Source organism: Varanus komodoensis, unplaced genomic scaffold, assembly GCF_004798865.1.
Source record: "Varanus komodoensis strain SLA01 unplaced genomic scaffold, ASM479886v1 scaffold1, whole genome shotgun sequence".
Lineage (NCBI taxonomy): Eukaryota > Metazoa > Chordata > Lepidosauria > Squamata > Varanidae > Varanus > Varanus komodoensis.
In genome coordinates, this window is record NW_025335268.1 from 114,155,730 (window position 1) to 114,167,979 (window position 12,250).

Genomic DNA, 12,250 nt, shown 5'->3' on the forward strand with positions numbered 1-12,250 from the left:
CTTGATTAAACAATCCTGGAACTGCTGCCTCGATATGTGAAGTGGTTCAACACACACACACACACACACACACACACACACACACACACACACATCTAGTAAACTCATCTACCACCTAGATACAAATTTGAAGCATCCTCTCTTTAATCAGTAGGAACACATAGTACATTGCATGAAGTGTGATTATTACTCAGAAAAGACTCCTGCTCAGATAAATATAACTTAGATAAATAAAAAATCCATATTAGGCTGCCCTGAGACACTATAAAAGGCGGGATACAAAAACTTTAAATAAATAAATAATACCACTTCTCTCTAAAGTATTAAAATGAAAAATGCAATTACCAAAAACATTTATTGACAATCAGGATGACATAGTTAAATCTATTACATGTTGGGGGAGTACAATAAATGTTGGATGCTAAGTGTGTATAATATTTTCTATGAATGTTAATAGATAACTAAAAAAACATACTAACATTACCTTAACTCAAGTATCATTTGTCACCCTGGGAACTTAATTGTTTTTGCTTTCAGGAAGATATCCAACACGTGGCTTAGCACTGGATGGTTCACAATGAGTATCGCATTAGAGTTATGTGACAGGATAGATGTCTATGGGATGGTACCATCAGATTTCTGCAGGTAAATTTTAATTTGAATTTATGAATAACTCAATGCAAAACTCCGTGTTATGGATAAATACACAAATCTATTTATACTATCCATAAAACAACTATCTGGTTTTCCTGAAGCTCTATGCCTGTAGGCTCCATGATTGGGTTCTGAATCCAACACAACATTAAATTATGTTGCATAAATTATTAAAAGTTTTTATTTGCACTTGTTAGTTGCTTTTAGCCTGTGAATATTTATCAGCTACAAGTAATGCTATAATGAGCATGAGATTAATCTGGGCAAGGGCAGCGAAGCTTTAGAAAATTATTTTAAATTATTTTTCAAACAGATTATTCTTAGCAAAGAAAAAAATAGAATGTGTGTATGCATCTGTGTGCACACATATGTATTTTATAATATTTGTTCACATGGACTCTTAGGTACTTTAACTTAGCTTATTTCATGAAGTGGCCATGCTATGGTGGGAATATTAAAAAGAAACAAGCAAATGCCTCTTCTTTAATACAGAGCTCAGCATAGAGCAGATACAAGCAATTTTATCAGCAAAGTGATTGCAAATTTATGACAGTGGACAAATGTATGACTCAGGGCTCCCCATACTGCTCTCTGCCCTATAGTCACTTCACTTGAAACATTTCCACTGGGTTGCGATCACCATGTAGTAGGATCTACTCAGGATATCCTAAAATAGACTCTGTGTTTAGTTGGATTATTCAGTCGTGTCTTTGTTATGATCAGTAGCTCTAGCAAGTAGAAAATTCTCCAGAAAATTCAAGAATCCTTCTGGATCCATTAGCTCCAAGGGTGGATCATTTTAATGTTCCCCTCTGCACACACACTCCTTTAGAGGTTTAGCATTTTAGCAGATAAATACTGTTCAGTGTCCATGCTACTGAAATCTTTGATCACTTTCATCCTGGCCAGCAAGCATCTAATGAAAAGTGTGCCTCACTACATATGTATTAATTCAGTTATTTTTGTTATTATTGTCCATAGTCTGGGATTTTCTAGGGTGGTCTATATATACATAAATTACAAACCCATGATTGCTACTCAAAGTATAAAAATCCTGAGTAATTTTTGAGAAGGGTCTTCCTAAAATTCCCTAACACACTAAGTTTGAGGGAAGCCAGTCACATCCTACTTCCCCTCTACCAGCTCAGTTAGGGAAACAGTAGGGACATTGTGGGGGGTGGGGGGAGATCACACCAGTAGAATCCCAGTCCTATCGTTGTGCCCCTTGAACAGTGAATAGTTTCAAATCTTGGTGATCATTGGATAGAATTCCTTACTAGGAAGATTACAAGGCACTTCCCTGTCCACAGGATCATAGCTGCTGAGTCACTTTAAAATCTGATGGGCACAGTTGTGCTGTCTATGCTGGGCTGATACAGACAAACATTTGTGGTTTAGCTTTTGCGGATTTGATTATTCACATGTTTGCCATCAATAATTCAATGGGAATACTTTGGGAGTTTTGTGACCTACTGAGAAAAATCACAGAATCATCGAATAGTGTAGTTGGAAGGGGCCATGAGGGGTATTTGCTATTCTACCCAGTTCTGAATCATTTGCAAATTTGATTATCTTTCCTTGTACTTCCACATCTAAATCATTAATAAAGATGTTGAAGAACACTGGGCCCGGGACTGAACCCTGCAGCACTAGTTACTAGTTCTTTTATTGCAAGGTACATTTGTCTTGGTCAGATCTATGCATCATACAGATATATCTGGTGGCACATGAAAGTGTCATTGCCTAACATTTCCAAGGAACAGTTGCATGATATTTTCCCTCAGAAGTCATGTCTTGAAACTGTGCAAACAACGCAGATAACTTCTGCTACATTTGTGGCGAGGTTAAATTTGCATCTCAAAAGTACAGTATGATGGCAGTGGTAAAAAAGGCATTCCACCTATATTTTGGATGCCAAATAGGGGATCAGAGCAAGAGTTGGGCCCCTCATTATTGTTGCACTACATGTGCAACTTATTTGTGTCATTGGCTAAACAAGAAGAAAAAGTCCATGCCTTTTGCAGTCCCAATGGTGTAGAGGGAACCCACCGATCATAGTAGCAACTGCTATTTTTGCATGGTAACCTCAATTAAACACCAATAAATGAATGAAAAGTTATGTTATTGGTATCAATAGAAAGATAAATTTATAATGATTGGTGTGGCACCATTCTCATTGCTATCTCACATTTTGCAGAAAAGTTAATGAGCATAATCACACATCCTCCTCGTAATTGTGAATCATTTTGATGCAATTTTGACCTGAAGCAGTAACTTGGAAACTGGAGCCAATGAATACTCAGGACTTAATTTTTCCTTTATTACGCCATCCTTTTGTCCCCTGCCCACTTCCATAGTTTGTCCAGATCCTTCTGGAGTACCTGCTCCTCTGTTGTAGCCATTTTAGTATCTGTGAACTTGAAACATATGAAAATGCTACATATTAGCATTTTCTTGTAGAAAAGCAGAGTTATTGGAAGAGGCAGAAACAAAAAGAGCATCCCTAAATCTAGTCTGCTTGTCCATCATTGCTAGTTTGTGTAATCTTAACAGTGGGATTCAGGGCTTATGGAGATAGCATAATTTCTCTCAAAAGCAGTGCTTATAATTCCACAGATGTTCTTTGCTCATTTCATCAAACACTTGAGTGACCCTTTTGTCCTGCCCTTATCACTGTCAAGTCTGCTGTATCTCGTGTGCACTATAAGGTGACAACTGACTGTTTCCCAGTGTCGCTGCAGGAAACTGTTGCATATTTTACAAATTGTCACCTATAAATAACTCCCAGTTGTGATATTAATAAGCACATTAAACCCAACAAAGTGCTGATTAATGTCTAGTATCACAGAGTTGTAAAACAGCATCTGTTTTTATATTAATAAATGAGGATGACTTTCCACTTTCTCATATATATTGCTCATGCATTTCATTTGCTAGCGTCAAATTTTAATTGTAAATTGATGAGTTAAAACACTAGTCTTGATCTGGGTTATTGAATCTAGAGAACTAAACTGTTTAAACACAACTCAAAATGTCATCTGGCTCAAGAGAGTATAGATGTTTAATATAGATTTAAACATCTTGTAAACTATTAGAAGATGTTTAATATAGATGTTTTCTCAATAAGATGAATGTGGGTAGATCAGTGTTATGGACCAGAGCTCTTTTAAGTAAGACCCACTGTGTTAACTAGAGCTTAAAAGGTGATGAATAAAAGTTGCTCCTCTTGAATGCACATTTGTTACTCTCTTGTTGTAAGGCATCCAGAGGTGGGATGCATTCTGTGGTTCTGATACAGAAGTATCTGCTGCATCTGCTACAGAGATGAATGCATTTTCTTGGCACTCATCTGGGAAAGTGCAATCCATCTCAACCACTTCATGTGTTTCTTGGTAGAAAAAGATACACTACTAGCAATGCCAAGATCCCTCCACTCTGTAGATTCTTCATTGGAACGTTGTGGCCTTATTGCCCTATGCTTTATCCCACTAATAGATCAGATTAATGAGCTTTGTTATTGGGGACATGATGTCATTTTACATTTTATATCACATTTTATATTTAGACACACACACACACACACACACACACATATATATATGCCATTGCCCAAGATAAAGTGCAGAAGAAAACATGAAGCAGTGGTAACTCTGTGTTTCTTCTATTGCATGTGCAATGTGTTTGTTATTTATCAGCTACAGAGGGATGAGTTGGAGAAGTTGATGCTGGAAAACAATGGCTTCTTAAATGGGAAGAGCACTATCAGAGTTGACAGGGCAAACTTCTTGCTTAGTTTTAGAGACACAACTAATTGGACAGCATACAAATTTGATAAATAAATAAATAGTTGGATATGAGATTCCACACACATAGATACCTAAACACAAAAAGGACTATTGTTTATTTGTGACCTCATCCAGGATGGTGACCTATTCATGGAACCCTGTTTCCACATGCAACTCAAGCTGTTTGGGGCATCTGTGTTCTATCTATGGCATCAAATACACATCAGTTTAAGACACATTCCCACACCATCAGGGTATAGAACCAGGACTATTCCATCTGCTCACCTTCAAAGACCTGCTTCTCCCTTTCTTTCATGCCAGGTGGTTGTGATAAGACCATCCATGCTATCTGTCCAAATTACAGCTGCATCACAGCTGGTCATTCTAAGAACCTTATAACATTAAGAACAACTGCCTTATCCAACAAAGTACAACTGATACAGAAAGGAAAATTTGAACCAGTTCCTAACCAGACTTAGTTCCATTTAGGATAAATTTTTCAAATGCTGTAATTATGTATATCCTGCAGGATAGCATGAGTTGGGGAGGGGGCTATGACTTTTGCCAAGACTGCAGTTGTTTGTTCCAATTATCAAGTACAAATGCATTCTTTAAAGTAACTATTGCAAAATAATTGTATTTCATTTCAGTTTTTGCAACAATGATTGACAAGCTATAGCTGAGGCCCTTATAGCGAAGTGTACTATTATTCTGTGCACCATGCTTGGTAGGATTTTTATATGTGCTTGAGTCACAGAAACAAACAGTAGAGATCAGTTTTCCATTTGCTAATCCTATTCATCTCTCTAAATGCACCTGAAGGGTTTCTCCCAACATAAGGCAGGTATATAAGCATCCAGGTTCACATGCTCAAGTGAGGCAACCATGTTGTTTTTGAATTGCAGTGTTTTAATGAGACCAGGTAAAATCATTTAAATATTGCTTAAAATACTGCTCTTTTTAAAAGAACTAAATTCATCTTCTTGTGTTGGAACAAAGAAAAACATGATTCAGGGCAGATCTGTTTGTTAATAATACTTACAGTCAGTCAAGTAAGCACAGCTGGGTCTTCCACCTATTTTCTCTTTCTTTCTGCAGGGATACCAATCATCCATTTGTACCCTATCATTATTATGAACCACTGGGACCCGATGAATGTACAATGTACGTTTCACACGAACGGGGAAGAAAGGGAAGTCACCATCGTTTTATCACAGAGAAACGAGTATTTGAGAACTGGGCCCGGACATTCAACATTCATTTTTTTCAGCCAGATTGGAAACCAGAAACACTTCCCCTAAATCAAGCTAATATTAAACTTGTATTTTGAGGAGTGAATGCACAAGGCTGTAACCACAGTCACCTGATCTTTCAGGCCATCGTATCACGGCAAGCCAGTGTAAAGAAGAAAGGTTATAACAGGGTTTGTGGATAAAAACTGCTACAGATTTCAGGAAGATGTTTCCGAAAAATACCTAAGGTTTATTGGTATCTAGTTACATCTTAAGCAAATACTTTAATTTCAGTCTGTTGAACTCACATATGTGTATGTGATTTGTTGAAAAGAAGAAAAAGATGAAGAAACCTCATTAGCATAATTTGAGATGTTTAATTCATTATGTTTTTAAGGCATATTGCCACTGGGTTTTCATAGTGACATTTTACAGTTACTTAGTGGAGGTTTTTAATGCAATTCAGTATTTTTCTATTTCATAATGATATGGTTATTTATCTTTCATAGTTCCTCCAAAACTAAGATTTATATTGCTGCTGGTTTAAGGCCCAGCTTCTTGTTTATACATTTTCTCTTTGAAATCTAGGATGACTCTATCTAGCATGTTATTAATATGTTATCTGGGAGTGATGTATTATTTTTTTAATTTCTATTACCAGGCTGTGTGCTTCAGCATCAAGCTATTTGACAGCAAGCACATCCTTATGTGGAGCTTGAGTGGGAAATTATGCCCACTAATATGTGGCATTATGCACATAATTAAGAGAACTATGGAAGACCCGTTTAGGACTTTCCATATCTCAATTGTTTTTAGTGTTTTGGTATTCCTTGTAACTCACTGTCCATACTACAGCAGTTTGGCTTTGAGCTGCCCTTGCAGCTCTTGTGCCATCTGATTGAAATGTGTCCTAAATAACAAGGCTTTTGGTGTGTACCCACACACATGAATTCAGAGCCATTGCTCAATGCTTAAAATTCTCTCTCTTTCTTTTTCCCTTACCTGTTCCATCAAACTCAGTGGACCTTACTTGGAGTAGGCGTGCACAGTCTTACATCCATTTTTCTGTCTGAGGCAAGGAACAAAATTACCAATTGCAAATCCTACCAGGACTGGCTGCCTTCACCACAGCTGATGAAGGCAACAGCCTTACCTGCACCTGAAGGCAGCAAGACAACATAGAGGAGCTGGCCCTGTGCACAGGCATCTCATCTAAAACCTTGCTGGCATCTGCCACACATTTCACTCTGCCGAATGCTCAGGCCAGCCCTGAGGGTGATTGATAAGATGCATGGAGCCTCCTGAGTATTGATCAGAGTATCACAGCGTGTCTGCAACTTTCTTTGGAAATGGTACAAAATCCTTTGTAAAAACAGGATTCAGGTGTTGCAATTGAGTGAAAAGGCAGGCAAATGCAAAGGCAGTTTCTGTCTTAGAAACCAAGAATTTGTATGTTTGAAGGTGTAGGAAGCAGACCATTTGATTCAGTTCTTGAATCCAGTCAATTATACAAAGCTAATATTGTTTGACTGACACAGTACTAAAATATGCCAGTTTCTTTCAGATGCACCAAGAATATTTAGTATTTGCAAATTAGACTTAACGGCACTAATAGTTCTGTATAAGGATAACTGCACACTATCATTTTGTGGGATTATACCTGAATTGTGAATAAAGAAGATTTTATTTGCATCTTCTTTGCCCCTTTACCTCATAAATGCTAGAAGCCAAATAACTTCATCAAAGAATGACTTGACCTATTGTACACTGCTATACACCAATAGTTCAAATGATAAAATCCTTTCAAAACATAGTTCCTAGAAGAGAACTGAGTTGCCATTAACAGTTCAACTTTTAAGTTGCTTCACATTGCAAACTAGAATACACAGAGGAGTTCAGACTTGTAGTGGCATGAAATTTCTCTTTTTTTCTTTGAGGAGAACTTCAGAATTTATAGGAATCAAGTGAGTTTTGCTTTAGGATAACCACACCAGGGAAAGGAAACATTGTGGTATTCAACCCTAATGCTTACCAGTGACTACTTGGTTGCTTGACAGAAAAAGGAAAATTCTTAAGGCCCCAACCATTTGTTATTGGGCACAATAGAAGTGCAATAAATCTATAGATAGGTGCAGTTCTATGAGGAGGGAGAAGTGACTCTCAGCTCTTGGCTATAATGAGGAAAGCACCCTATCCCTGTCTACTGAAAGGAAAACTATGAAATGGGGAGAAAGTGAGTTCCTGTAGAAAGTATTGTGGGAAAAACACAAAAGTAACCTTGAAGAAGTATGTTGCTGAAAACTATGATGTACTTTATCTTCCTGCAGAGTTCTAGTCTATATTTCACATATAGGTTGCTTACACTTAAATGAAAGAAGAGCTAATGCAACTTACAAATGAGGACCGACTCAGTGTATATGTAGCTTGTAGCTTTCTGTACACAGAAGCACTAATCACCTTGCCGGGGCCTACACTTTTAACAAAAGTAGATCAACCTTGTCAAATGGCTTTACAGGTAGATTTTAATGGTATTTATTTGTTTAATCAATCAATCAATCAATCAATCTAATTAATAGATTAATTATAGATTGCAGTGCTTGGAAGCAGTGCTTCCAATGGTATCACAGTGGCCTAGCTCTTACGCGTAGCTATTATGTCATTAATTACAAGATGTGACGTGTATTGAAGCAATACATTATTGCCTGCATTGTGAACTAGACAGAAAATGTACTTGACAGTAAGAATGACCAGTTACTTGGTTCTGCAATAGTTCCATTTCTTTCTTAGGGGTTCTACATTGAACTAATACATACCAGGAGCAGCTCTAACCGAGGGGCTCCCCTTCACAAAGCAATAGTCCCATTGAGCAGCTGTTTGGTTGAGTCAGGCATGAGAGGACTAAATCTCATACGTGGCCTTCAGCTTAAAGAATCCAAAGGATGGATGTTGTTTTGAAAAGGGCCCTAGTGCCCAAATCTGTCAGCTGAAATGTGTGGGAAACACCATTTCTGGGACTTTGTGTGTGTGAGGGCCTAACCTGTAGCCCCACGATGGCTCAGGACTCATTTATTTCAAGAAGAACCAAATGTGCGGGATGTGGGAGATCTGTTAGCAATTCCTGGGATATTGTTTTATTAATGCCCAGACTTTCCAATTGATTTGGTAATTAAACAAGTGGCATTCCTCAATGTAAATCTCCTACCTCCGGGATGTTGCCACTGATACCATGGAGCAAAAAGGATAGACTCACATGTACCTTTTTTCTCTACATGGAGATACAGAAGCTTGTGAACAGGAAAGATTTATGTAGAGGAAAGGGCATGGGATAACAGGTTAAACACTCTCTCTCATAAGACAACTGTTGTGGTCTACAAAGTAATCCATTACAGGGTTGTGCATAGAGCAAAAATCAGACATGATTTTGGAAAGCCATGGTTGGGATTTCCTGCATTTACGATTTACTTTAAGGAATCATATTGAGCCACAACATTGTCCTGAAGGAGGAGCAGCATAACAGGTACAATGTAATCATTGAACTTAAAACACACCTTGATAACAATGAAAAAGACTTTGCTTTCATTATAACTCAAGATAATTTACACATTCATTATAACTCAAGATTATTTACACATTCCATACTTGGATTGTATCAGTCCCTTTTGCAATGTGTGTAATTTAGGGTAAGACTCTTTCACAGATGAAGGGTTTCTGAGAGAAAGAACGATATTAGCAATTATAAATTGCTATGCTAGTCGCAAAGTCGGATCTGACCCATTGTGATCACATGGACAATATTCCTCCAGGTCTTCCTGTCCTCTACCATTCCCGAGTCCACCTAAGCTCACAACGACTGCATCAGTGACTCCATCAACCCACCTCAGTCCCTGTGGTTTCCTTCTTCTTTTGCTGTCAATTGTTCCCAGCATTAGGGTCTTCTCCAGTGAGTTCTTCCTTCTCATTAGGTGGCCAAAGTATTTGAGTTTCATCTTCAGTATCTGGTCTTCTAAGGAGCAGTCAGGGTTGAACTCCTCTTAGACTGACTGGTTTGATTGCTTTGCAGTCCAAGGGACTTGCAGGAGTCTTCTCCAGCACCACAATTCAAATGCCTCAATTGTTTGGCGCTCAGCCTTCCTTATGGTCCAACTTTCACAGCCATACATTGCAACTAGGAAAACCATAGCCTTGACTATATGCACTTTTGTCGGCAGGGTGATATCTCTGCTTTTTAGTATGCTGTCTAGATTACCATAGCTCTCCTCCCAAGGAGCAAGTGTCTTTTAATTTCTTGGCTGCAGTCACTGTCTGTGGTGATCTTGGAGCCCAAGAAAATAAAATCTTTCACTACCTTCATTTCTTCCCCATCTATTTGCCAGGAAGTGATAGGACCGGATACCATGATCTAAGTTTCCTTACTATTGAGTTTCAAGCCAGCTTTTGTGCTCTTCTCTTTCACCCGCATCAAGAGGCTCTTTAGTTCCTCTTCACGTTCTGCCATTAGAGTGGTATCATCTGCATATCTGAGGTTGTTATTTCTCCCGCAATCTTACTTCCAACTTGTGATTCATCCAGCCCCACCTTTCGCATGATGTGCACTGCATATAAGTTAAATAGGCAGGATGACAGTATGCACCCTTGCCGTACTCCTTTCCCAATTTGAATCAATCAGTAGTTTCATGTCCAGTTCTCACTGTTGCTTCTTGACCCACATACAAGTTTCTCAAGAGACCAATAAAATGGTCTGGTACTCCCATCTCTTTAAGAACTTGCCACAATTTGTTGTGATCCACACAATCGTTGGCTATAGCGTAGTCAATAAAGCAGAAGCTTTTTCTGGAACTCCCTAGCTATCTCCATGATCCAGTATATGTTGGCAATTTGATCTCTAGTTCCTCTGCCTTTGCAAAATCCTGCCTGTAATTCTGGTAGTTCTCGGTCCACTAGCTTGTAGGAGTTTAAGCATAACTTCGTTAGCATGTGAAATGAGTGCAATGATGCTGTAGTTTGAACATTCTTTGACATTGCCCTTCTTTGGAATTGGAATGTAAACTGACCTTTTCCAATCCTGTGGCCACTGTTGAGTTTTCCAAGTTTGGTGGCATATTGAGTGTAGCACTTTTACTGCATCATCTTTTAGGATTTTGAATAGCTCAGCTGGAATACTGTCTCCTCCACTAGCTTTGTTGTTGCTAAGACTTCCTAAGTCCCTTTTGACTTCACATTCCAGGGTGTCTGGCTCGAGGTCAGTGACTACCCCATCATGGTTATCAGGAAGGTTAAGGTCTTTCTTGTGTAGTTCTTCTGTGTAATCTTGCCACCTCTTCTTAATCTCTTCTGCCTCTGTTAGGTCCCTGCCATTTTTGTCCTTTATCATGCCCACCTTTGCATGAAACATTCCCTTGATATCTCCAATTTTCTTGAAGAGATCTCTAGTCTTTCCCATTCTATTGTTTTCCTCTTTTCATTGCACTGTTCATTTAAGAAGGCCTTCTTATCTCTTCTAGCTATTCTCTGGAATTCTGCATTCAATTGGGTGTATCTTTCTCTTTCTCCCTTGCCTTTCGCCTCCCTTCTTTCCTCAGCTATCTGTAAAGCTTCCTTGGACAGCCATTTTGTTTTCTTGCATTTCTTTTTCTTTGGGATGGTTTTAGATGCAACCCCTTGTACAATGTTGCGAACCTTCGTCCATAGTTCTTTGGGCACTCTATCAGATCTAATTCCTTAAATCTATTTGTCATCTCTACTGTATATTCATAAGGAATATCTTAGCATATACACCATATAGACCAGCCTGATTGGAATGCAGAGGAATTAAGAGTCCAAGACTTGTAAACTAGCAGCCATAAACTCAAGTCAATGACATTAGGGACAGAACTTATTCTTTCTAGAAATCCACCTTATTAAGAAGCTAGCTGCAAAACTGTGTCTAGTGCATAATGGTTGCAAGGACCAATGAAAATGTGGCAATATCGGTTTACATTTTTCCAATGAAATTTTCATATAGATCTCTTTGGATTTCAGTACTCTTTGTATGATGATGTTTGTCCACCATTTTCAAATAGGACCTTGACATCTAACGAGTTGTGGGCTGTTCACGATATAAAACATAACCTTTGTATAAAGGTTACACTCTTTGTATAAAACATAGGAGAAGCACTAATAGCAGTGAGGAAGTTCTGTTTGATTCATGTATATGAGCATTCAATTACCAAAACCCCTTTCAGTTTAACATGTTAAGGTTTTCCATGTTCAATCAAGATCCAAAATCCAAGAACATCATGTGTTATTTATGCAATACATGTATGTTATCCTATCCTATGCTGTAACTTGTTCCTGCTTCACTCCTTCGTTGGAACTGGATGTCAGGTGCAGAATGGTGGAAGTGAGTTCCAGGTTTGAAGGTCTATGAACCTGAAGTTGCCATTCTACATTAGAAGTATCCAACTGGCAATGAATACAACCCACAGGGAATGATAGAGTGGAAAGGACTTGAAGTTCACCTACTCCAACCCACTATCATAGCTAAAGCATCACAAAACATTTTACCTTTTAGCAAATTCAATGTGAGAGAACAGGCAGAAG

The 12,250-nt window shown here is 38.4% G+C and overlaps 1 protein-coding gene across 1 annotated transcript in view; it reads left to right on the forward strand.

The window, feature by feature from the left end:
- Positions 1-6,277, forward strand: part of ST6GALNAC5 (ST6 N-acetylgalactosaminide alpha-2,6-sialyltransferase 5) — a 51,467-nt gene extending 45,190 nt beyond the window's left edge. Inside the window, exons 4-5 of the mRNA XM_044441081.1 lie at positions 538-645; positions 5,538-6,277. Of these exons, the coding sequence (XP_044297016.1) occupies positions 538-645; positions 5,538-5,769 (340 nt within the window). The 3' untranslated portion in view covers positions 5,770-6,277. The remainder of the gene's footprint in view (positions 1-537; positions 646-5,537) is intronic.
- The last annotated feature ends 5,973 nt before the right edge of the window (positions 6,278-12,250 follow it).